The sequence below is a fragment of the Gymnoscopelus braueri genome (genome assembly GCF_963280865.1).
Source record: "Gymnoscopelus braueri genome assembly, chromosome: 4".
In the NCBI taxonomy this organism is placed as follows: domain Eukaryota; kingdom Metazoa; phylum Chordata; class Actinopteri; order Myctophiformes; family Myctophidae; genus Gymnoscopelus; species Gymnoscopelus braueri.
In genome coordinates, this window is record NC_137605.1 from 40,353,587 (window position 1) to 40,381,466 (window position 27,880).

General features: G+C 43.0%; 2 protein-coding genes across 3 annotated transcripts; one reads left to right on the forward strand and one right to left on the reverse strand.

The window, feature by feature from the left end:
- Positions 1-346: 346 nt before the first annotated feature.
- Positions 347-1,991, forward strand: LOC308083169 (malate dehydrogenase, mitochondrial-like). Its single transcript, XM_080425345.1, has one exon. The coding sequence runs from the start codon at positions 490-492 to the stop codon at positions 1,507-1,509; it is 1,020 nt and encodes a 339-aa protein (XP_080281471.1). The 5' UTR covers positions 347-489; the 3' UTR covers positions 1,510-1,991.
- Positions 1,992-3,294: 1,303 nt separating this feature from the next.
- rspo3 (R-spondin 3) lies at positions 3,295-27,880 on the reverse strand. Of its 2 annotated transcripts, none has more exons than XM_080425344.1 (6): positions 26,755-27,880; positions 16,404-16,586; positions 15,212-15,355; positions 14,716-14,862; positions 13,083-13,268; positions 3,295-4,471 (listed from the first exon to the last, which is right to left on the reverse strand). In XM_080425344.1, exons 1-6 carry the CDS (start codon positions 27,053-27,055, stop codon positions 4,239-4,241), a joined length of 1,194 nt encoding a protein of 397 aa, XP_080281470.1. In that variant the 5' UTR covers positions 27,056-27,880; the 3' UTR covers positions 3,295-4,238. The 2 variants fall into 2 exon arrangements, with proteins under 2 accessions (XP_080281470.1, XP_080281469.1); XM_080425343.1 differs by having other exon boundaries at positions 3,295-4,474.

Genomic DNA, 27,880 nt, shown 5'->3' on the forward strand with positions numbered 1-27,880 from the left:
CTTATTTTGGGCTTGCTTCCTAATGTTGTTTTAAACCAGTGGCTCTTAAATATTATGTAAAATTAATATGTAATTATGTAATTACAATCCAAGGACCCCCCCATCTGAAAATATGTTGTGCCAGCTGGCACAACATATATTGTAGGGACCCCCATACAAGACTTGTGTTGTTAAAATGTTTCAATTTTAACAACACAAAATAGCAGATCTATGCTTGTGGATCGGCTATTTTCAAAAAGCCAAAGTACTGTATACAGGCTTGTTTTCATAGACCCGATTGCTTGTTTCTCTCACACAACCTGGCAACACTGACTGCACGTTATGACGCAGGCTGATGACGCCTTCTTATACCTTTGCCATTTCCCTCAGCTGCTAAGCTAGCCTGGTCTTCCGGTTTTATCGTGGTTAGAGGACACTGGAGTCACATCGACGGGGACGTTGAATTCAACCATTTTAACACTAAAGTAACTGCAAACCAAAGCTTCAAGAATGTTCTCCCGAGCCGTGAGACCCGCCATGTGCGTGACCGTTGCCCGCAGCCTCTCCACGTCGTCCCAGAGCCAGGCCAAAGTGGCGGTACTGGGGGCATCAGGGGGCATCGGCCAGCCGCTGTCTCTGCTGCTGAAGAACAGCCCGCTGGTCAGCCACCTCTCGCTGTTCGACATCGCCCACACGCCCGGCGTGGCGGCCGACCTCAGCCACATCGAGACCCGGGCCCAAGTCACCGGCCACATGGGGCCCGACCAGCTCGGCGCTGCCCTTCAGGGCTGCGAGGTGGTGGTGATCCCCGCCGGCGTGCCGAGGAAGCCCGGCATGACCCGCGACGACCTCTTCAACACCAACGCCACCATCGTGGCCACCCTGGCCGACGCCTGCGCCCGCTACTGCCCCGAGGCCATGATCTGCATCATCGCCAACCCCGTCAACTCCACCGTCCCCATCGTGTCCGAGATGCTGAAGAAGCACGGCGTCTACAACCCCAACAAGGTGTTCGGCGTGACGACCCTCGACATTGTCAGGGCGAACGCGTTTGTGGCAGAGCTCAAGGGCCTCGACCCCGCACGGGTCAATGTGCCTGTCGTTGGTGGCCACGCAGGAAAGACCATCATTCCCCTCATCTCACAGTCCACACCCAAGGTAGAGTTCCCTGCTGACCAGCTGGCCGCCCTGACCGCGAGGATCCAGGAGGCTGGCACTGAGGTGGTGAAGGCCAAGGCTGGAGCCGGCTCTGCCACCCTCTCCATGGCCTATGCAGGTGCCCGCTTCACCTTCTCCGTCCTGGACGCCATGAACGGCAAAGAGGGAGTGGTGGAGTGCGCGTATGTCAGGTCAGAGGAGACCGAATGCAAGTACTTCTCGACACCTCTCCTCCTGGGGAAGAACGGCATCGAGAAGAACCTGGGCCTAGGGAAGCTGACCGCCTTCGAGGAGAAGCTGGTGGCCGACGCTATTGGCGAGCTTAAGGGCTCTATCAAGAATGGCGAGGATTTTGCTGCCAACTTTAAGTAGAATGGACATGTAATAATAGTTCACAGCGTTCGGCACTTATTCGTTATTCAGTTATCCTAAGTCTTAGAATGGCAATGGCATCCTAGGGCACCTCAGACTCTCAGAGTTTCCTCCTCCTTTCGTAGCTGTGGGGGTTAACCTTGGTTTCAGGACCCTAGTTTTGACCTTGATGTTACTGTACCTGTAAAGTTCAAGAGCATATATTTCCATACTTGTGTGCTACTGTGAATATCCTGTTTGTCTTGTCTAAATAACAAGCCCAAGTGATGGATTGCATTTGCATGTCTATTTTTATTGCAGGAGAAGCTATTTTTTTGGTGTGTGCCCCCCCCCTCACTGCTGCTTAAAGAATAGAGGAAAAACTGTCTCAAAACCGTCTCAACTACCTGTTTGTTGCTGATGAGTGTGATGTTTCTAATTTAATCAATATCAGTCTGATCAATATCTGACCTTTAAAAAATAAAACCAACTGAATAGACTACGCTAATGTGTCCATTCCATAATTTCTAACACGGGTATGTGCTTTATGATAAATAATGACATTTTAATATCACAGAGCTTTGTTTTTGCTATTTGCTTTTGTCATACCATATAGGGCATAGCAGTGGTGGCCATTTTGTGGTGCCACAGATAGAAGACCCATACATTTTTTTTCCCCATGAGATTTTGGAATATATTTATTTATTCTGGCCTGGTGAATCATGACTATAAAACGTTTGATTCTGTGTAAAATTTGAATATTGTATTAAATACTATATATTTTACACAGAATCAAGTGTTTTATGATTCACCTGGATGGCTGGAAATTATCAGTTTTCTTTCATAAAACGATAATTGGTAAAAAAAAATTATTAATCCAAGAGTTCAACCCTGATTTCTTCAACTAAAAGTATTACTAGGATTGTTTGCCTTCCAACTGCTATTGCAAGAGGATTAGTGATGACCAGTGGTGTAATGGTGACTTATTTTTTTTCAGGGGAACAGCATTTTAATGACGTCACATGTTTCCGTGTAAACCTTTTAACTATGGTGTAAACCTGTTATGCAAAGTACTAAGTAGCCATTTGGGTACTTGGAAACATTTCCAGTGGAACGCTGTGGTGTAGCGACCCAAACACCATTGGTGATGACCACAAGTGTTTTATTATACTTTTCTTTATTACATAAGGTTTGGTTCAGTTGATTACTTAATCAGTTACTCATTAAGTAGTATGAGGTGTGTTTGTGTTGGAATTCGACACGCTGGAATGAAATGGTTGCCATGGATATGATGATGACTTGAGAAAGATTTGGAGTAGTCTCTTAATTTTCCAGAGCTGTATATATTGTCATTGTCTCTGTCGGGTAAAAACCTTGGATCTCCATGTTTAATCTTTATTTCATACATTAATACGCTGTTTTATACTTCGTTGTATGACCACAAACAGCCAATCATGTGCTGTGATCTTGTAGATTTGAACAATGTTTTACATGACCTATGACATGCCCAAAATAGGGACGGCATGTTGACAGTGGTAAAGTCCGTATGTGGGTTTTATAAATATTTAACCAATGAAAAGTATTTAACAAGACCTGGTTTCCAATAACTGTTGGATCCATTGGATCACTGGTTTCCTTTTTTTCCATTTCCTTAAAAGTTACAGTTTTGGACATAAAAGTTTTCTGCCCAACAGCGACAATATGTCATCATATATCATGTGATTATCACTTCTTGTGCTGAATATGTATGTGAGAAAGGTTACACAGAAAGTAAAGAGATAATGAAAAGCAACGCAGACGCATACAAACCCATTATATTTTTATTTGACATAAAGGTACTTTTGGTTTCTGGTCAGGGGCTTTATTGAAAGCACAGACCCTGTTTGCGCCAATAGGCAGAACCAGTGACAGATTAAATTAGTCATTAATTTGGGCCAAATTAGGGTTTTCCCTCCCAGAGATACAGAAGAAACAATATATATTTTTGGATTTTTCCCCACTCTGCAGCCTTTTTCCAATGACAAAACATTCAGTCCATTTTATTTGACTTACATAATGACAACATGCAGCTACATCTGTTCCATTCTGTCACTGGTGGTGGTGATGATGTCACAAGATGACGAGCAAACAAGTTATTTTTTTGTTATTTTTTTTCTTTTTCTTTTTTTTTACAAATTACACATCAAATAAGCAAAATTGTAAAGACATCTAAATAATAAAAACAACAATAAACAAAGATTCTACATAATGTCACAAAATCTACATAAAAAAAGGCGCAATGTTGTACCTGGGCCCCTTTAAATAACCATATCAACAAGCACATAATATAACCTCAATGTCCCTCCAATACGCATGTCCATCCATCTGCCTATCAGTCCTCCACTTTTCCCAAATGTTTGCTCTTTTTTTCGTCTTGTCCAGTCACAACAGCAGTCTTATTTCTCTAATGCATTTCAGGAAAATGCAAGTTGGGGGGGAACGTGATGAGAGACTCTTAGCGGTGAACAAGAGGCTAGGGTGGAGAGGGTAGAAAGAAAAGGAGTTTTAAAGTCCATAATGGCCCAAGCCTTGTGGCTGAATGTGCCCCATCTTTCTTTGTGCATAAACAGTATATTCAAATCATACAGATAGCAGCAGCACCCCTGCGGTGAGGGGTTGTGGGGGGGGGCGGGGTGGGGGTGGAAGGGAGGGAGGAGAAGGAATCGGGGAATGAAAGGAGGAAGGTGGTTGAGTCATTTGAAGGTGGAGCGCTACTTTGTGGTGCCATCCTCCTCCGGTGAGGCCAGGTGTGTGTCTTGGCCTCTGCGGTGCCGGTGCTCTGTTTTGTTCCTGTTTTCAGAGTCTTCACGGTCACCTGTCTCTCTCTCCCTCTCTCGTTCCCTCTCTCTCTCACGTTTCCTCTCCCTGCGCCCTTCCTGGCTGTCCTTGTCTCTCCGGTTGTTGCGATTCCGCCGCTCCCCCCTTCGCTCAGCCTTCCTCCTGCCTCCTGGACGAAAAGAGTAGAGCAGAAAGAGGATAAAGTCAGCTCAGCATGTCATGTAAAATGTGGGACTACATACAGTACAGTGTAATCCTCACCACATCATCATGTCATCTGTTTTTGTTCTGGCTGGTACTGAAGAGGTTTCTCTTTGTGGTCCAGTGTCCATGAATACTGTTCATACATTCATTCCAGCATAAGCCGTTTCAAACCAGCATCTGCCAAATCAGTTTAATTTCACACATAGCCTGCTTGGTGCGTTGTTTTGTTAACAAAAGTGCTGTTATTCTGACTGAGTTCTCCCCACAGGGAAAACAATGTGGTGGACAGAAGAATGAAAGAAAGAAATGTGAAACTCCTAGAATGCGAAAGATTGCATGGATAATTTAATGTTTAAAAGTTTATAACTTCCATATACTAACTTGTGCTATGTGGTAGATTTTTACATTAATTCATGCAATGTTCTCCATTCGCCACAAGATGTCAGTCTACCCCCACAGACAGACGCCACACCCTGTCAGACTTTCAGCTGTTGCAATCCACTCGTCTGATAAGCAGGCTTTGTCCAAAATAGAAAGCCTTTAAATAAACCCCCCAATTTATCTGCTCTTGCAACACCATCTCATAAACAAAACAAGGAGTTTAGGAATGCTGGAGGTTTATCTGCTGGAGCTCAGGCAGAAGTTATTAATGATAATAACAAGATACACCCCCAGGGCGAGTGGAGACAGATCTAGCTAGTGAAACCAGGGGCCCTTTCCTGTTGTTGTGCTGCTGCTGTCCATGTGTGACTGGAGTGGAGCACCACAGCCTGCTTGGATGGCTGGCTGACTGGCTGGATGCATGGGGATTGTGAAACTGCTGAAGTAGGCAGTAGGCATGGACACGGGGGGGAGAGAGAAAGAGGGGTGATAGAGTTGGAGCGAAAGAGAAAGACCCATATCTCTTTCTTCCTCCCCCGTCTGCCTCATAGCACCCCCCGCACTCCCTTCCTCTCCCTCTCTCCATTAATCAGCCCAGTTCCTTGCCTGGACCGGGCAGTGGGGCTCACCATTGCTCTGCCAGTCCAGACCTGACCCATACATTCCAAGGGTCCACTCAAAGCGATACAGGGCCCTACCAGCCAACTGTGTTTAGTCTTTAAGCAGGAGTAATGAAAGACCTTAGAGGTATACAAGTTGTGAGGGGGAGAGGAGATGGCCCCTGCCCCCATACACACATACAAATGAACCTGTATGTAGGCTACTCATATATGCATATGCACTGTCTGTGTACGAACGGTGCAGTGTGAAAGAGGTTTTGTTGAAAAATTAAAGCAACAAACAAAGTCCACTAAAAGGGATGGATGAATTGATGGACAGATAGCGTATCTTGGTGGTCTGACTCATTTCGACTCATCACTCTCCCCTTTCAACACAGGAAGTCCTCTGGGTTCACAATGTTTTCTCTGCCTTGACACCATAACTATTTATAAGATCAACAGATTAGTCACACTGTATTCTCTCCGCTTTTGCAGAGCCAAAGCAGAAACCTAATCCATGCCAATGTTGAGATCATTAGGGGGAGCGTTTATCAAACCAACCTGCATTTTGTTAGTTGGACTTGGAGCAGTTTGTGATCAATCTTGCATGTATCGACAAGGGGCGCATGGACCCTTACAGTGGTGGAAAAAGTACTCACATTTTTTACTTAAGTAAAAGTATCAATACTGCAATGTAGAAACACTGTTACAAGTAAAAGTCCGGTAATCAAAATTTACTTGAGTAAAAAGTACAAAAGTTTTGGCATCAAAATATACTTAAAGCACCAAAAGTAGAAAGTGCTCATTATGCAGAATGTTCTCAAATGTATAAAATGTATAATATCTTTTCAAAATAGCAAATCTACAAGCTCACAATGCATCGCAATGAGCTTGTAGATCGGCTATTTTCAAATGGCCGAAATGTATATAGGTCTGAAGTGGGTAATGTAGGATTTGTAATAATAATCAAAATCTACAAAGTAACTAGTAACTAAAGTTTTCAAATAATTGTAGTGGAGTAGAAGTAAAAGTACAGAAAATTGGAAATACTCCAGTAAAGTAAAAAATACCTCAAAATTGTACTTAAGTACAGTACTTGAGTAAATGTACTTAAGTTAAACCACTGCATACATTTATCAAATGTTTTTGATTGCCAAACAAAATGTACCCTAAAACAGAATTCACATTAGCCTATGTGATCTTGAGAGTAAAGATAGATTCTAGTCTATAGTATTAAAAGGTGATGTACAGCATGTCAAGTTTAACCACATGAACCCTAGCACCCCTATTCTGGGCATGTCATAATAGGCAAACATAGACAAACATTTGATCAAATTAAACAAACATCTGGCACAAATCTGTGAATATTTGGCAGTAATAGCTGATCTACAAAAAAATATGTATTTATCTCATGTGAATACATCCAAGCGTGGTCACCATAATACCTCACAAAGCAGATAGCTCTTTACAGGGATACCAAAATCTCATCTGGAATCGATTGGCCACAAATGTGTAGGGATAATAAATTGATACTGATGTAATTCTGAGGTTGTACTAGTGAATGCAGATGGAAACCTCTCTAACCAATCCCACCTCACGTTATATGTTATTTTTTCCATTTATGCTGAGCGTTGCACAACACTATACACAGTCAAATCTGGAGTGTTAACTGTGACAGCGTAAAAAGGGTCAATCTTTACAATTACAACATAAAATGAACACTCCGTATTTTACTGTGTATAGCCAACACTGCACTTAAATGTGGTTTTTAACATCGACCCACAAACACACATCGATAGAGAAATTAAATATTTCTTCGAACTAGCTGAAGCAGTTGGAAAAGGATCGTGTTAATGATTATAGTATCTCTCATGCTTAATTTATACTCATAATATAAATCATGCTTTAGTAACGCAATGAGTGGTGAATTTGTCTCTTCAAATTGCTAACTTAATTCAGGCCCTAAATTGGGTAAAAAAAAAGGTTTGTGTCTGGTCTCAATATGTGATGTACGCTTTTAGTCTCACAGAAGCTCTTCATAAGATCTCTACCAATTAAGCATTCTCTGATATCTTTATTGTAAAAAAGAAAAAAAAGGACGTGAATTACTGTATTGTAAAAAACTAGTCTTGGCCCGGACGGTTGGTGTAACCGTCTGGGCACCCAGTGTCGTGGGTTTCACTCCCGATCCCGACGACCTTTGCTGCGTGTCATCCCCCCATCTCTCTCCCCATTTCCTGCCAGTCTACTGTTCCTATCAATAAAGGCAGAAAAAGCCCCCACAAAATATCAAAGAAATAAAAATAAAGACTAGACATAAAGGTCTAGCCACGTTTCAGACAACTGCCTTCTTCAGGGTATAAACGATTACTATTGTATTGTTTCTATGTTCTCTAATAATTAGGTGACGAGAGGAATGTCTGCAGTCATTTGTGCTATCCCCTCTCAGTCTCTTTCACAGTGCTAATTATATTTTAAACCCATTCATGGCTGTTAACTCTGCTGAAAAGATGGTTGTAACTTCTAGAACGCTCAAATGGTCACACAGAGCACACACTGGCCAGTAAACTGTACCGCCGAACGGGGCCGAGGGGATTTACTGGGAGAGAAGCTGTCATAGACTGTCTGGCATGCTGGCACAGTGAGTGAGAGACAGACAGACCAGGGAGGGAGTACACCAGAGAGCTGTTGTACAACCATGAAAAAAATGAATTTTCGAGAGAAAAAACATCAACGTGAAAGTGAAGGTTTTCGGAGAGCAATATGGTCACATGACAAAGTATATTTTAGGCTTTAGTGAGGGGACAATAACAGACAGAGCAAGGATGTGTCATGTGTGTGTGTGTGTGTGTGTGTGTGTGTGTGTGTGTGTGTGTGTGTGTGTGTGTGTGTGTGTGTGTGTGTGTGTGTGTGTGTGTGTGTGTGTGTGTGTGTGTGTGTGTGTGTGTGTGCATGTGTGAGCGCGTGCGTGCGTGCATGCATGCATGTTGTGTTTGTACAATCAGTGTAATGATGGCACATCCTCCGTGGCAGGCGTGCTGTCGTCCGGGGGGCTTCTGGCGGGAGCCAGGCTGGGATTAAAGGCTCTGGCCTGTCCTGTAGGAGGAATGCCCGCCGTGCGGCCGCCAGCATTATTGTGCAGGGGGGGGTGTTGTGTGTATGTACGTGTGTATGTAACGTTCCTCACTTAGTTGGTGCTGGCTTGTGTGTGTGTGTGTGTGTGTGTGTGTGTGTGTGTGTGTGTGTGTGTGTGTGTGTGTGTGTGTGTGTGTGTGTGTGTGTGTGTGTGTCGGGGGGTGTCTCTGTATGTGAGTGTGTATATATGCGTATGCGGAGGGGAACTGCATGTGTGGAGGGGTGAGGCATGATTGTGTGTGTGTGTGTGTGTGTGTGTGTGTGTGTGTGTGTGTGTGTGGGGTTGGGTGTGCGTGTGTGCGTGTACGTGTGCAGGGGGTGGCCTGTTTAAGGGGTTAAGTTTGGCAGAGGGCACCCAATCTATCCGGCTAGAGAGATAGAGAGGTGAACAGTAGGTCGATCGGAGGACAAATTAACCAGCGTTAACTTGAAAGGCATGGAGGCGGGTGAGGATGTGTATAAACATTCACAATCTCCACTCATGGATAAGGGATGAGCAGAGCCAAGGTTTTCCCCTGACATTCAGGGCTTGCATTTGTCTTCTTGTTTCCTGTTGCTTTCTGCTTGTTGCAAGACGATATCACCCACTTACGCTTTTAGGAGCTAATCACTTCCTCCTGGAAGTTGGGATTTTTTACTGCCAACTCTTGAAGACTTGAAATCACATCTAAAGGCCTTTACACACCAGGGGCGTGACGAATAAATTATACGTAAATGTGAAATACTCGCCGGCGAGTTATTCGCATCAAAACTATGAATACAGTTGATACTTCATTTATACAGGACTTTATTCAAAGTGCGGAAACTGAGAACATTTTACCTGGTTCAGAATAAATATTACACCACTTTATTGGTGAGTAATATTCACGTTCTATGTGAATGTATTCTCATGACGAACAAACTAAAATAGATTTTAAGGCAAATTAATCGCACAAAAAATACATCCCCGATGTGTACATACCTCTTAACTCTTTGACTGCCCGAAATAAATCATTTTTGCTAAGCCACTGCCAGCGATGATCGAGTGTTTTCACTAACCTTTGAAAAACCATAGAATATTTATCTCCAGTATGATCGATCCCCCGATCGCTTTAAAAGACGTATCCGAGTCTCATAGAATCGGGAGGAAAAAAGCGTGCCGTCGCGATCATCTATGCCATAAATATTGGCAGTTGAAAGTAGGTTGTTTTCGCCAAAAAGCAACATAATGCAGAGAAAAGGCAATTTTTCCAAATCCATTAACATGGAAGTGAATGTGGTTGTTTTTTTGCGATCACGTGATTTGCTGCTTCTTTGTTTCACTGAGACTCAAATGGTGACTCATAGGTTAGCGAACAGCGCCATCTAGCGTAAAACCACTGAAAACACAAAATCTCGTCATTCTCATCATTGGCAATCAAAGAGTGTCGCTGTGTAAAAGGGAAGGAGATAAATTGTTGACACGTCAAAGCATACAAGGTGATTCGTAGGGGAAGAGGATGAGAAAGGAGTGGCGGGACAGAGTGAAAAGCACAGATCAAGTGATCAGGATGCAGGAGGAGAAGGGGCCAAAGGAGAGGAAAGGAGGAGGATGAGGAAAGGCATCCGACTTGTAGGAGAATAAAGGGAGGATCAAAAAACAAGTACACAGTAAAACTGTGTTAACCACTATGAGTTTACTTCTTTCGTCGTATGGTGGTGTAGTGCAGCGAAAATATCCCAATAGCTCACTTGTACAGTAGATCTTGTAGTTTGTAGATTTGATATTTTTGTTAGGACAGGAGAAGGGGCTCTGCTGGGGGACCACTGACCTGCATAGCGTGTTCACAACATAAACAACCAGGAAAGGACACTGACAGGGCACATAGTTAACTCTTGTTTGGCCGGGGCAGCTGGGTAATAACACACGGTGGCAAGGTCGATAACCGCACGCACGCACGCACGCACGCACGCACGCACGCACGCACGCACGCACGCACGCACGCACGCACGCACGCACGCACGCACGCACGCACGCACGCACGCACGCACGCACGCACGCACGCACGCACGCACGCATGCACGCACACACACACACACACACACACACACGCAGCTTTGTATCCATCATCTCTCACTCTCTGACTCCACTAGGCTCAGGAGGGACCAATGAAGCGGTCAATTCCACACCAAGTCTCAGCGCCGACCCAATCAACCAGTATCCCCGGTAGGGAGAAGGGGTTGGGTCGGGGTATGGTGGTACAGAGGGTGGGGTGGGTGAGAGGGATGAGAGGGTGGACCAGGTGAGAGGACGGGGTAGGTGAGGTTGAGAGAGGGGAGGGGGCAGAGTGGGTGATGAGGGAGGGAGGTGAGTGATGAGGGGAGGGGGTGGGTGAGAGAGGTGACAGGGGTGGGGTGGGTGAGAGAGGTGGCCTGTTGTTTTCTTTGGAGTGCTATAGTGACGGGAGGGAATGTGTGTATCCGTGTGTGTGCAGGCGTCTGTGTGGAGGGGAACGAGCTGAGAGAATGAATCGAGAGAGATAGAGAGTGTGAAAGAGGGGGAGTGAAAGTGGCAGATGGAGGACAGTGAGACATGCACGCGCGCGCGCACACACACACACACACACACACACACACACACACACACACACACACACACACACACACACACACACACACACACACACACACACACACACACACACACACACACACACACACACACACACACACTGAGGCACGAGACAGGGGTGACAGAGGGCACATTTCACTGTCTGCGTTACAGATTGGATCCAGGCAGTAGACTCTCTTTACAAATTACCACCTAGAGTGTGAGCCTTGTAGTTATTTCAGTGAGCCATGTTGGACATGCTGTTTGTTGTGCATGTGTGTGCGCTCACATGTCTGTGAGAGAGTGTATCTGTATCTGCTTTGGCTGTGAATATGTCAACACGGGACTCCCTCTTCCTTTGGTGTGGCGCCTAAACCCTAACCTTTAACTTCACAGAAAGTATGCCTAAACCTAACCTTAACCCTAACCCTATCACGTAAACTATACCTAAACATAACCTCAAAACCACGTCGATCTGGGCGAAACATATAGGGAAAAGACTGAGTCCGGTGTCAACACAGCCCTAGTGTGTGTGTGTGTGTGTGTGTGTGTGTACCAGCAGCTGTGGGGATAAAGCAATTCTGATCCCCAGTCGCTGCGTGCCCCCCCTATGGGAGGATGTTGATGTTGAACTGACCATTCTGCTCCAGAGTCTGGAGCAGAATGACAGACACACGCATGCATGCATGCGCGCGCATACACACACACACGCACGCACGCGCACACACACACACACACACACACACACACACACACACACACACACACACACACACACACACACACACACACACACACACACACACACACACACACACACACACACACACACACACACACTCACACATTCACTGTGTTTGTTCAGTCAGAGTGTGAGGCCCCAGGGGACTGGATCGCAGCCTCCTAGCCTGTCTGTGATGTATCATTTAACACTACATGGACGGCTGAAAAACAACCAGCCACAAAACACCACTTTAATGATGCGCAGACAGGCGCGCACACACACACACACACACACACACACACACACACACACACACACACACACACACACACACACACACACACACACACACACACACACACACACACACACACACACACACACACAGATGCATACTGGCATGCATGCACCTTCACACGTCCTAAACACAGTGATGTAGCTGCGTGTACTTTACTGTGCACTTGCGTGCGCATAAACAATACTAAATCTTCATAACGACACATGCCTTTATTTCTTTTTACGACTCTAGTCTGAGAAGCATTTTGCACTCAATTCATTAGAGATGATCACGCGATCCCATGTTTATGAGAAGCAGAGCAAGCGGTTTTACTGTTTAAATATCGAAAAAGGTCTCGGGGGAAAAACACACAACAACCCTATTGCAACATCACACATGTGTGTCCCCCCCTCTGTCCTCTGCTCTAACCACAATGAAAATCCTCTGAGTAAACAGCCATAGTCCCTAACGGAAGAATGACTAGTTCAGATTATACAGGCTGAAGCAGCAAGTCTGGGTTTCATAGAGAACTGAAATGCTGCCATATTACAAATTATTAGAAGCATTGATGGTCAGAATGACAGGAATCAACAGCATGTTACATGTGCAGCTGCTGACGTGTGTTTTGACGTGTGTTCACACGTCAAATCTGACATGTGAACAGTTTTAAAACTTTGATGGGTTGGGATTATCATTACGCCCATTGTTTTGAAACTTTGCAAAAGAGACATTGATGGAAATGGTGGGATTACACCACCTTCAGACAGACAATACGAATGCCTGTGGTATAGATAAGCCAGAAACATAACCACCAAACCACACCTCTGCACCACCAGCATTTTCCTTCTTCCTCACAATCATCATCGATAACATCCTCATTGCATTTACCTGGACATCTCCTCCTTTTGACCAGGCACTCTTTGATCTCGGAAATCTCCGGGCAGGGGTTTCCGAAGGGCGATGGGTACTGGAGGACCTGCCGTGTCCTGGTCTCCTGGCCCCGTTTGAATCCACAGGTTCTCCCTGCCCGAGCACAGGGACTCCACTCACCCCACTCACCCACCTCACAGTGCACTGTGGACCACGGTCAGACCAGTGGAGGAAAGAAGGTTGATGTCAGTGGCTTGGAGAAGGTATAGGACTTTGTTTTGTGTCAATATGATATCCTAAAAGAAGATTCCATTCTATTCTGTTCTATTCTATTTCATCCTGCTATCTTATGATCCACTGCATTATTTTCTTCTTACCAGAATAGTTTTTCAAACATAGGTTTGTCAGATATAGTACAAATTGCTTATAAAATAATGTTCTATTGAGCTGAGCTGTGAGGATATTGTTTTTGTCAATCTGCAACTTTATACAAAACCGTTATCACAGAATGACATGAAACTTTCAGGAAAGATGGGTAATGATCCATGGCTTGATTAGCTGATCAAACTTTGGAGGTAATTGGGTCATAGTCCAAGTCAAAGGTCACATAAACGGTTTAAATTGTTTTCTGTTTTCGTAACCTAATCAAAAATGTTAACATCCTTCTATATAAACCTTTATTGATCTGTCATGGCGCAGTACCACAGTTATGAAACACAGGACAGATACAACTAGGAGTAAAGAGTAACGAAAATGGGTAGGGTTCTACATATTGGGTGTCAACGTCATCAGTAAAAATAGCCTATTTTCTGTCCTATAACTGGTCAACTGTTTAAGTAAGAGACATATTCATTGTTTTTAATTTGACCTTGGATCAATGGCCCAAATAGATGGAGCTTGTCCTGTGTTTGTAGTGCCTGCCTAGCAATATTGTGTTCTCTCCTGTTTTTGATAATGATAACAACTTTTATAAATAAGTTAGGAGCAAAGGCTATGAGCGAGTCTCATTCTTGTCCAAGGTGGATTAAATATATTTGACTAAAGGCCGGTGCACACCTTAACCCATTATAAATGTGTGCCGTGCTGCGAGCTTGTACATCTGCTATTTTTGAACATTTCTGAAAGATCTTGAAAGTGTTCTCTTCTGGGGGTTCCTGGCACAAAACATTTTCAGGTGGGGGTCTGCTGCCATGTATATATTTATATCAATTTGGGGGTCATTGGCACGACAGGTGCACAGGATAACAGAACAATCACAAGCGTAAAAAGGAGAGAACGATCCCACAAACTAAGTCTGGAACCAAGTCTGGAACTTGCAAAATAATCATTATTCTGTAACAACATGATAGAACAAACTATACCATGTAAACAAAACGTTGTTACTGAATAAAGAGTATTTTGAAAGTTCCAGACGGTTGTTTGGGATTCAACTTATTTGCCACTGGGCTTCATGTGAATGACATCATCTAATTCCGATATATCTCACGCACACTCACACTCACATTCACATTCACGCGTGCACACGCACGCACGCACGCACGCACGCACGCACGCACGCACGCACACACACACACGCACGCACGCACACACGCACGCACACACACACACACACACACACACACACACACACACACACACACACAAGCCTGACCTTGCGGGGTGCACTCCATGAGCTTGTCATCGGGCTCGTAGTCTTCGGGACAGACGTGGTGGCACCGTCCCATCAGCTGGTACAGGCCTGGTCGGCAGCGTGTGCATGTGTCACTGTTCACACATGAGTCACACTCCGCAGGACACTCTGCAGAGAGCCACACATGTCATGTCTGTCACCATACACTGTGAAACCTTGACTGTTAACCCCTTAAAACCCATATGGTTGAGCGAAGTCCCTCAGGGCTCTGTACTAGGGACTTTTCTGTTGTCTGTTATTGTGGGGAAAGCTTTCGCTGAAAATAACCGATCTATGCTATTTTCTCCCTCAGAATAATAAACAAATAATAACAAATAAGTGGTTAATTATATGTGCACTCTCAAGAGTTACAAATGGATAAATTAACGCTAAGGATGTCATTGTTTATAACCGAAATTGTCGATGTATCCCCATATTACCCTCTGACTACTAACATGTGATCACAGTAAATACTCACTGGGAACGCACTCCCTCTGTGCGTCGCTGCGGACGAGCCCCTCGGGGCAGTTCTCCAGGCATTTGCCCAGGTGAAGGTAGAATCCTGCTCGGCAGCGCGTGCAGAAGTTCTTATTGAAGCAGGAGTCGCACTCCGGTCTGCACTCTGACAGGGAAATGCATGACAGACCCACCACTGGCGTTTATTTAACCGCACAAGTTATCGTGTGTATATACTGCCTTTTAAATATACAGGGTGTCATTTATGTTTGTGTGTGTGTGTGTGTGTGTGTGTGTGTGTGTGTGTGTGTGTGTGTGTGTGTGTGTGTGTGTGTGTGTGTGTGCACGCACGTGTGTGTGCGTGCGTGCGTGCGTGCGTGCGTGCGTGCGTGTGTGTGCGTGCCTGCGTGAGTGCATGTGTGTTTGTGTGTGTGTGCCTGCACGTCTGGGTGTGCATACTGTATGTCTGCGTATGTCATTGGGAAAGGAGAATATGGGTCACTGCAGACAAATGGATGTGTTTTACTGGGTGGGTGGTGACCTATGTTTCCAGTACAAAGACGTTTTGAACAGGGAAGACGATCCAACTTTGCAATAATCAGGTTGCTAGTAAGTTTCGTGAGCATGACCGTATCTGGCAAACAGGAACATATATCACTAGCATTGGGGCCAGTAGGACTGCAACAGGTTCTGTGGCTGTTTTTTTTAAAGAATTGTATATGGACAGAGGACATGTATTTTGACAAGGTCTCAGAGCCACATAGCCAACTTGTGCTTGTGTTTATTATGTGCAAGTTAAAACATACCATAAAGAGGACAAATTTGACTCATGACAAGTTTGAGATTCTTTCTTGTGCATGTGTTTGTCTTGAGTACGGGGGAAAAAGCTAGTGTTCTTCACAGGTCACTAACACTATACATATATACTGTATACCTACCGGTATTTGTTCTTCTATGTATTATTCCCAAAATAGTTGTGTTCTTTGTCAGTTTGATCAATGCTTTTGTAAAAAAAATAATCCATGAGAGTAATATAAAACAACTGATGTAATTGTAAAAGCTTTACGGTAAAGTCCTAGTGTAGACTGATTTATACTTTGTCGTATGTGGCGCATTGTGGGCTTATAGACAGTCTATTTTTGGTGCGAGGCACCGTCATACGATGGATTATTTAAGCATGAAACTGAGGATTTGGCTGTGGCATAGTCACTTACTGGTGCAGGTGTTTCTGTCTGGGGAGCGTGTGTCATAGAATCCCCGGGGACAGGAAGGCACACACTCCCCTATCTGCTTCATCCCGTTCCGCTGCAGATGCATAAAGTAACGTGGCTTGCAGGACAGGCAGCCATTATAGTCTGAGCAGGTCAGACAGCCACTCTGCTGGCACCCCGTGCTCTCTGTGGAAAAGACAACAATTCAATGGAAAACACAAGCACCTCAACAAAGTGAAAATGAGCCATATTTAAGTGGCAATTAGTCACTATAGCTTGGTAACCATCTTCTTGCATAAACCTTTTAGACACGTACATGCGTGCTCGTGTGCACACACACAAGTTTTGTGGGTACCCAAATAATAATGCCAGGATCCCAATTGTCAACTCACAGCTGAAATACGTCTTTCTGTCCGTGCCTGGGACCAAACCAGAAAAAAAAGAAAAATCTTTAAGTGGGATCTCTCACATATGGATCAGTTTTAGGACTTGGGAAAAGCTAGCAGCAGGAAAGCAAATGACAAATTTTTGTCTAAACCTGAAAAGCAGGTTTTTAAAAACAAATTACGACTGATGCCATCTATGAATTCAAGAAAAGTAGCCCCAAGAGAGCCATTAGGGGCCCCAGACAATAGTTCAGGAAGTCAGTTTGTAAGATATATGGTCCAATGTCTTACAATTAATTTAGTTCAGCTTGACCTCGAATAACCTTTTCTATTATGCTTTGAAGACCAAGTGTGTGTTATGTTTTGCATAGATTATGAACTCAAGAGAGAAGCCAAGCAGCTGAGAGCTAACCGTGAGGTGGGTTTAGTTTTACACTCAAACTTAACCTAACACTCAGGATTTTGCAGTAAATATAGCAGCGTACAATGGTAATATGGCTCTATCATGTTCGGGTATTAAATTCTGACTCTTAGAAAGTAACAAGAGAAGAGATAAGAAATTACCAGCTTGTACAAGTATGTTGTATTGTACATGTGTCATCCTGTTTGCATTTCTGTTCGCATTTCCATATAAAACCCAACCACAAAGAAACCAAAAGTCCCTGACTTTGTAGCGAAGAGTGAACTTTGAATATTTCTATGGTGAGAAGCAAGTCTTCCTGTGGTAAAAACAGAATGACAAAAAAAAACCAGATATTGTCTCATTTTACAGTAACATTGTGAGCATTCCTTGGTACTTATTCAGTGATACAAGCCTCTCTCTGAGTCTTCGTGTCTCCTTTACTCTCTCTCTTTTTTGCTCTCTTTGCCCTGTCTCAGTCTGTCATTCCATATTATGATGATTGCAAAGCGTTGCACCCTACAAAGAACACGCAGGCAGATGGTCTGCACTCTGCAACATCCTAAACATCCACAAATTCCAAAGCGCCTATATACTTTAAATCTGTGTGTGTGGATATTCAACATAGTTTTCCATGTGTTTAGCAAACTTATAACTATAGTTCAAACCTTTATGTTACAGTAGAAGCACTATGTGGTAGTCCACAACCACATATAGGAACAAAAACCAAGCATTGCATTTTGAATGATTCTTTGTTCCGGAGGAGATGCTCTTCAATAAGATGAATTTCAAATGAGCAGATTAAAAGAGATTCAACCTTTGGCATTTGTGGCGCACCCGTTTGTTGATTTTAAAATGCATTTGCAGACAACTTCTGACCCATTTTAAACATACGGTATTCACTATACATCATGATGGTTGGACAAACAGTACCAGAGATATGGCCAAGTTTCTGATGGAGCACATCCTCTCTCAACATTTCTGGTGAACAGCTATATTGTGTATTTAACTGCGCTGGATTCACAATCCAATAGACAATGTACATGCATTTCTATTCAGTAATAGTATACCAAGTTTGTGGAGAGCTTAAAAACAAAACAAAAGGCTTTTAGGGTGTAACTGATTTCAATGTCAACATTGCAGACAATCCTTCCAGATTGACTTTGATGGTCCAAATTGACCAATTTCCTGAGTGAGATATGTTGTAAGGACCAGATTTTATTATTATAGGACTCACTGTGCAGGGTGTTGTGGTGTTTAAAGTTTTTCAGTTTTTCTCTGTAATAGTGCACACATCAGGTCAATTAGGATATGCTGCGATTCATGAGTTTGTCCCACTGCCTGACATAACATTTTAGGGTTTACATGTTTTGGCTCTGTCCTAGACATATCTAAGTGTACAGATAGACAAAGCAACATAAACATGCACATGCATGCAAACAGACAAACTCAAAACATCTGTACAGCTACTGGATATAATAACTACAATAACAAATAAAACTTATAACAATTAACATTCACCCAGGCCAACAACTTTCTTGGATGACTTTCTGAGAAATTAAACAAAATAACTTATAATTTCCTTGTCTGTCAACTTACCATGACATTTGTGCAAAAGAACAGTAACATAACTCACATTTATTATCTGTTCGTCAGATTATTTTCCCACAGCATCCAATTGTCTCTAAAACACAGACTGAAAGAGAGACTTCGATTTCTCTCTAGGCATGTACTCTGACAAAGGTAGAGTGTTGATAGCAGGGTGTCTTATCGAGATTAATTGTTGCTGCTATATTACTCTGGTTTTGTGAGGCAGTATCGTTCAAGATAAACATCATGGCAACAGTAGGTAGTAGCCATTGTAGAGATTTGTCCAACATTCATTTATTATTGTTTACTAGTATTTTCTTTATGAGGGGTGAGTGGGTCATTTGATTGACTGGTGTAGCCTACCAGAAGAATGTGTGTGTGTGTGTGTGTGTGTGTGTGTGTGTGTGTGTGTGTGTGTGTGTGTGTGTGTGTGTGTGTGTGTGTGTGTGTGTGTGTGTGTGTGTGTGTGTGTGTGTGTGTGTGTGTGTGTGTGTGTGTGTGTGTGTGTGTGTGTGTGAGAATGTGTGTGTGTGTGCGTGCGTGCGTGCGTGCGTGCGTGCGTGCGTGCGTTTGTGCGTGTGTGTGCAAACTTTTCACGCACGCTGCCAGTAGGCCAAGGCAGACACTCCACCCTCATTTTTCCAAATCGGCCTCAAGGTGCCATTGTGCGAAGGTGGTGCTACACCAGCCCTCTTTATGGTTTGGCCTAAAATTCTTGAACCTTAGGTCATACAATCAACATTAATTTCCCCTGGATTCCCTGAAAATGATTCAACTGCCCATAAAGTCCCAGCTTCTGTCCTACCTAGATTTTCAGCCATTTTCTTAAAAACTACTACTACTCTTCGTCCAATTTCTTTTTCAAAGCTCAGACAAATCACTACACATTATCTCTGTAATCATGTGAACATGTATCGTACCAATTTGTCACATTCCATTCCAATTGGCTAATTAATTTGGCTTCCAAAATGTGCAGGAGGGGCCTACTTTACAAAGAAGGCCAAAATATCATCGTCTGATCAACCCCAAGCAATTTCACTTTGACCCATGATCAAAGTGGCATCAGATATGCTATTTGCTATTGATTTTCACCAAATTAGGTACACATGATCTCAGGTGTCATGTGACAAAGCGTCAAACAGGTTTTTGATAAGCCATACGTTTGCATGTAATTGGCTTCCAAATTTAGTGTCAGGAGGTCCAAATTTAGTGTCAGGAGGTGTCTATTTCTTATTAAAAAAAAGACACCATACATCATGAACATCCAATCAAGCCCAAATTGCAATCAAATGTAGAGGGGCCTACAACTTACCCACAACTTACACAGCCCTGCATGGGTAGGCCACCCAGCCTGGCAGAGATATGCGCACCACAAATCTCTCACTCTCCATTCACTCTCCACTTTGTTTCAGAGTGATGGTAGCCATGCACATATACATACTGCATTTGATCTAAAGCCAAATCCATGTGAATCACCATGACAGATCCATATCAGTTAGCCATTATATTAAGGTAATGACCAGATTGTGAGACATTCTCTAGGAACATGGGCAACATAGGTTTAGTTGAGCTATGTGGCCTGACCGTGACCTTTGACCACCAAACTGCACAACATGTCACATATTATATAGTTCCATGACCGTACGTACATACGTACGTACATATATACGTACGTACATATATACGTACGTACATACATACATACATACATACATACATACATACATACATACATACATACATACATACATACATACATACATACATACATACATACATACATACATACATACATACATACATACATACATACATACATACATACATACATACATACATACATAGCCTCATTACAATTGCTTCGCAGCTCAACTAATAATGCTTTCATTTAAATTATTTGAATCAATGGAGGAATGAACACTTTTTTTCTTCTCAACCTCTTTCTATCACCACCTGTGTCCTGATAGTGCAGAGATCAATATCATGTGCAAGGTCATTTTTACTGCATTCATGTTTGTTTGTTCTTTTACATAACACAATTATTTAATTTCTAAAAGTGTCTTTTGTTTCCTTTTTCAAACAGCTGAGAGTTTGCTCTGTCTGAGATCTTTACTAAGCTCATAATTGTCCTTCTAATTAGTACAAACCACAGCAACTATCTTTTTCTGAAGTGGTATATTTTAAATAAGGTAATAGGATCCAAATCTCAGGGTATCATGCTAATAGGTTACTCCATTCTTTGGTAAAAAAAACAAAAAACAAATCCAGAGTAACATCAGACCCAGGCATCCATTTACCCACATAATGAAACGTTTCCTGTACTGATATAGAACCTGAATAATACACAAAAATGTTATTGTTAAGATCCCATAATAATTTATATATTTTAAGAATATGTGTTTAGTTTTTTTTAATAGAGAGAAATGCTTTGATTTATCAATTCATGTCCATGTCATTAAAACTTTACAATATGTACAGTAGGTTCATGAAACTTGATACAGTATATAATGTACCAGACAATGTCAGCTCATGAAAAAGGCTAACTGGATATGCAAGATTCTGCAGAACAATTACAATTTAATTGAGGTTAAAATGCACAGATCCACCCGCTGATCGCTTTAAAAGACGTAGGGGGGTCTCGTAGAATCTGAGAAAAACAATTGTGTCGCCACGATATTCCATTCCATAGTTGGGCAATTGAATGTGGGTTGTTTTCGCCAAAAAGTAACAGTCCCCCGTGGCTTTATACTAGGCACCTTGCTGTTTTCACTCGACAACAAATATCTTCGTCAAAAATAGCCAATAACCGAACGTTCACCCCGGAATTGAGGCACTACAGACAGTTCATGTGGTTAAAAAACAGGCGTCACTAAACAGGCCTGAGTGCGTGTCTGTCATTTTATGTCATTGTTAATGTGGCTGCATTGCTGTTATTTTGTGCTGTGGAAATGATTATTTCTCTTGGGGACAATAAAGTCTAAAGTCTAGTAAATACAACTGCAACACAGATGAAATCACCTTAGAACAGTGATTCCCAAACTGGGGTCGCCAAATAATTTTTTTTAATACCAAATTGGCCAAACTGGCAAATATCACAAAGCCTCGCAGAGCGAGGCGTTGTGAGCTTGTAGATCTGCTATTTTCACAATATTCATCTGTGGAACCGAGTCAAATGTAATGCCAACAATTCCAAGTGCTTGTCAGGGTGAGGGATCCCCAGTTCAAATACGATTATTTTAGGGGGTCCCCAGTTCAACAATGATTACTTTGGTGGGTCGCGGCCTAAAAGGTTTGGGAACCCTTGCCTTAAATGATAGTTTCTGGTCCTACACTGCAGCTACATCACTATATTTATGGGTATAGCAGTCGAGGAGGTTTGTTAAAGTCACGTAATACAATGTTTCAGTCCAAGAGCTAATGCTGCCAAGGGCATGCATGCAGGTTTCTGTGGCTGTATCATATTGTACAGGGGAGGACAGAACTTAACAGATTAATCCATCAGTAAAGTGCAGTGTTTTATACTCCTGCTCTAAAACTCAGGTCTAGGATCCAATGTCTAGGACATTGGATCCTTTGGTCCCTTTTTGGTATTCAGCACTAATACTTAGTTTATATATATGCTTTAAGGAGATGGCTACCACAGGTGTCCAGGGGGAGGTTTCTCTCTCTCAAACACACATTTTATGCCACTGGGTTTGAGTTGGCATTTCTCCCACTCTTCGCAGCTCAGCATTTTGCTGCCAATTTGCCATATATCATGGTACTGTGTTTGACATATCTCAGCAATCTTTACAACTGCTGTCCATTTGCCCACATGTGTTCCTGCCAAGCAGCCCTGATTCAGAGAAGCCTTAAGACACAGGAATTTGGCCTTGCCCTTGCACTTGCACCAACACACCCTCAGCTGGGCAGTGGTATCTTGCTTAACATACCCACAGACTGACACACTCACTCACATAATGCATAAACACATGGACACAGAAACACACACACACACACACACACACACGCACGCACACGCACACACACACACACACACACACACACACACACACACACACACACACACACACACACACACCACGCATCTGCGCGCATGCACGCACACACACAATGTCACACATATACAGTTTGACAGAAAAAATATTAGTTTTATAGTCTAATAGAAGACAGGTGGAACCACAGACAGTGATTCTCTGTTCAAGTTTCACAATGAATTCTTTAATGTCTTCCTTGTCTTTTTAAGGTTTCCATCATGCTACACAATGGATGCCCGTCCCTTCTCATTGTGTTCCCTTCAGATTAAATCTAAAATATGTGGTTAGTGTGTGTGTGTGTGTGTGTGTGTGTGTGTGTGTGTGTGTGTGTGTGTGTGTGTGTGTGTGTGTGTGTGTGTGGAGGGGGTGGGAGGGGGGGGGGGGTTAGTACCCATGCATCATCACTCACAGGAAGCCTGGAGATCTGACCCAGCCTTCGCATGGTAATTTTGGCCAGTTGACTGAATGGTCATTGACTCTCTCCTTCTCCTGCCCCTTCTTCCTCTCTGAGTAGTGTGTACTCATTCACCCCCCTCACACACTTGCTTCCTCCATCCTCCTTGATATCTGTGGATGCATCCGATGTATGTCCATCTCAATTCCATCAAAGCTTGCTTCGCCAATCGGGAAGGCAGAAGTTCACTCTTCTTGCTTAACCCTCAATGCAGAGTGAGTGCATTTCTTAGTCAGATGGGATCATATTAACATGAGCTCAACTGAGAATGCTGGTATCTCATCTCGGGACACAGGCTCATCAGAACATACTGCTATTCTTGTTATAAATCAGAAGAGACTGGCCACTGACCCAATTTTGGTCCTGGAATAGTTTAAAAATCAGGTGTGACTGTAGTCAAAACATAGTCTCTCTCTTTCTCTCTCCCTCTCTCTCTCTCTCTCTGTGTCTGTCCAGTCTTCCCAGTCTTATATCCTTTTCCATTACATTTTCAGACAGAAATTAACATTTCAAAGGATCTCTTAGCTTCTGGAGATGTATGGTAAAAGCATACAGACATTGTAGTCCAGTGTATCTGCATCTGTCCTACATTAGTGACAGCAGGATTTCTGTACAATTCCTCTTGGGGGAGCAACAAAGTAAGCATGTAAAATGAACTTCTACAGTCAACACATACAGTAAAGGTTTTTTACTCCTCTCCTCTGTCTGAGGGCGACTTTTGTTTGTTTGCTCTATTTCTGCTGAAGACTATTATTGAACCAGAGCCCACTGATCCTTGCTTACCTCAAAAAGCCTGAACCAAATTATATTGGACTGAACTGAACTGGGTCTGGTCTGGCCAAAGTGAGCACAGCTCCTTGCTCATTTGAAGTACATCTCAGTGCTATGCGAGCATAACTCTGTAGATGCCAGCAATACATAAACAATACATAAAAACAACATGTGATCTCACCATCTACACACTAACCACTGCTGTGTTAATTGGTGTTGTACACCTGTTTAAAATAACGGCAGGGACTTCTCTTGGTCGGCGAGGTTTCAAATAACAGAGCGACGCGCAAACTTTTGAAGAGAAAGAAATGCAGAATGAGAATTCAACCACAGGTGGCAGAGATAAAAACATCACTTTAAAGTCTATTATTGCACATCATGAACAGTTTTAAGCCACGCTGGCAGGTGATACATGGAATATTCCAGTTATCTATGCATGCTCTCCTCTAGCAGACTTGGTCAGAATGCACATCTGGACACCCTCAGTGATAAAGTGTGCGTAGGAAGAATACAAAAATATACTTTATTGATACTCATTTCAGAGTGTCATGGAAAAACGCTGGTCATAGCTCAAGAGATGAGACATAATGTTGGACTGTAGGGGTGATGTATGGGATATGAAATACCAAGAGATTTAGAGGACCGTTTCTCAATATGTGGTGTCTCCTTTGTTCTTCTGATGGACCTACATTTAGCGTTATCTCGGATTTGGAGTGGTAATTAAAGTGAGTTATGATTTCCATCTTAAGTAAGCCTAGCACAACATTTTAGAGCACAGCGCAATATTTAAATAGATAAATAGCAACCTGCATGGTCAAAAATCCTACAAAGTGATCCTTTCTCCTCAGTTTACAACCACATAAAGTGTACAACTTGTGGAAAGTATAGCCTGAAAGTAGGCTTCCTATTGTTTCTGCCAGGCAGATATCTGGATTTTGCTCAAACCAATAGCCTGCATAGCCTCTTGATACAAGACTGTTCGATGACCGTCTTGATCCAAGGCTATAGCGTTGGCCAATGGTTCTTAAAGTGGGGTCCAGTGACTCTCAGGGTTCCTTGAGGGGGTTCCAAATGGACCCTTACAAGTCTGTAACTCTGACAGTATACAAATGGAACCATTCCATTTGTATACTGTCTGTCAGAGTTAAGGAGAGACCATGAAATGTAAAAGTTTGGGAACCACTGGTGTAGGCTACAGAGTCTGACTATATGATCTTTAATGAGTCTATCTGGCTCGCTGCTGTCAGGGGAGAACTGTGGCCTGGCTACAGTAACACATTGGAAGGACTCGAATCGCGAACAGACATTAACAAAGCTATACATTCCGTGGAAGAAAGAGGGGAAATAACTAATTATACTTAACACATGAGTGGGACCTTGAATAGGCTACACTGTTTCCCAAACGTTGGGTCGGGACCCATTTGTGGGTCATGGACACATTTTTATGGGTCACGAGTAAATGTCAAAAAACATTTTATTATTTTTTTGAATCCAAAGAAATTCAACATTTTTCATGAATTATAAAAAAAATGCAATGATTTTTCAAAAGAATTTCATGAATAATAATTTTTAAAAATCCCAAAACAAATGTTTAAGAAGTAGTGATAATAGCCGATCTACAAGCTCATAACACGGCGTTGTGAGCTTGTAGATCGGCTATTATCACTACTTCTTAAAATGTATTTTCTAATTTATGGATTTTTTAAAATGTTTAAATATTATTCATGACATTTTTTGTAGATCTGCTATTTTCACTAGTTTGGGGAACCGGGCAAACGTCTAATTTCTCTTTTGGGTCTTGAGCTAAAACGTTTGTGAACCACTGGTTTAGGCACTGACCCCACACATAGTGCGGGCTACTGTTCTGACCGCTAGAGAGCGACGGGAACCAGGGGACTGAATGCAACGCTCAGCTACCGACCGACTGCAGCGTCCAGGATGGATGGATGGAGCACAATGCATCGAAAGAGAAACTCTCCAGGACTGGATATTAAATGGTAAGAGAATAAGATTGGATACCGGGATTGGAAGCTTCTTGTAAGGTAATGAATGGAATGGAGTTGTTTTTACGCAATAAATTGAATTGTTATGGATCTTGTCAGAAAGGGGCCAACCAGTAGCCTATAGGCTATAGGCTATAGCCTAGAAATCGTCTTAAGTTAGTATGAAAATTGAAAACATCAATGTGATTACACTGCAGTGAAGCGTGTATCACTTGACAGATTTGTTTCTTGTTTTATAAAAAGTTGCGGTAACAAGTGTCCCTAGCATGTTTAATTATTGTTATCCCGACTGTCCCGACAAAAAATAATAATATATAGGCTAATATATATATATAACATTTTTTTTTTAAAGTAAAATGTAGCTTGAATTTGCGCTGAATGTGGTGACGAGTGCACAGAGCAGTGGTTCTCAACGTTGATTCCATCCATGGACTCTCTCTGGGTTCCTTTTAGGGGGTTCTAAATTGACCCTTACAAGTCTGTAACTCGTCTCTCTCTGACAGTGTACAAATGGAACCAAATGGACCCGGTAGGGTCCATTTGGTTCCATTTGTACACTGTCAGAGTTTAAGGGGAGACCTTGAAATGTAAACCTTTTTGAGAACCATTGGCATAGAGCAGGGTGAGAAGAGAGTGAGGACGCACCATCAGGCAGCATCTCGTTATGCGCCCTTTAACTTAAAGTATTTGAGCTTTTTTTTTTTTTTACTCACGTTTGTGAGGCCGGTGCCTGGCGCTGCTGTGCTGCTGACAACCAGTGTATTCCATGCAGTGCCAGGTGATCAAAACAAAGGAGATCAGTTGTAATTGCATAGTTAGCCCACAGATGATGAGACTCGTACAAGCCAATGTCAATGTCCACCTATAATCACTGATTGGATGATGATGATGATGATGATGATGATGACTCCGCTGTGTCCCGCTACAACACGCTGGCAGTGGGTGTGGGGTCTGTAGCAGGCCTATAGAAGAATTCCTAGACAGAGCAGGACCCCCAGCCCGTTGCGAACGCATGAGATATAATGTGTTGATAAAAATGTGCGGTGATGGCCCAATGATGCCTGGGCCGCTTGGACAGTAACATCCTGGATAGGATCCTCATATGGAGCCAGGAAAGCCAGACTGAAATCAATCAGGTAGCAGTTATATGATCCGTGCCGTGTTTGAGAGCATTACTCAACAACAACAAAAAGAAGATGAAAAAAATAGCTATATTATTATCCGCTGTGCGCAGGAGGAAAGCAGAACCATGGATTTAACACATGAAAAAAGTTAGAGGAAATAATTGGCATAACTAAATTGGGGAGAAAAAGGGGTTAAAAAATATTACTTCTACTCTGCTACTCTAAATTAAAGAAAAAAAGAAAGTTTGAGATATTCAGAAATGATAGAGATCTGATTTCTCCTTCCAGTATTCCAAGCTGTAAATTCTCTATAAGAAGCTCTTTGGAGATGCGCCTGTTCTGTGCGTCCCGGTTGGTTTCTAGTAGCCTGTCATGCCAGGCGCGGAGAAGAAGGTCCTCGCGTCATCTCAGCATCAAAGTTGGTACCAAAAGTGCACGCCGTCACACGCCCACCTCTATTACTATGAAATAAAGTGCCAATAAAGTCGGGTTTCGATGAGGTGTGACGATCAACAGATCAGATTTGATCAGAACAGATTTGATTGTCGCAGCAGCAGCGCACGCACACACACACACACCCTCTCTCTCTGTCGGCAGCAGGCAATTGAACCAAAGTACAGCCTAATCTCCGCAGTTTCAGCGCTTTTCTGCTTTGCGTGCAGGACCTATTCAGTCAGTCCGGCTGTATGGCCCGCTGATGACTTCAGCCCTCTGC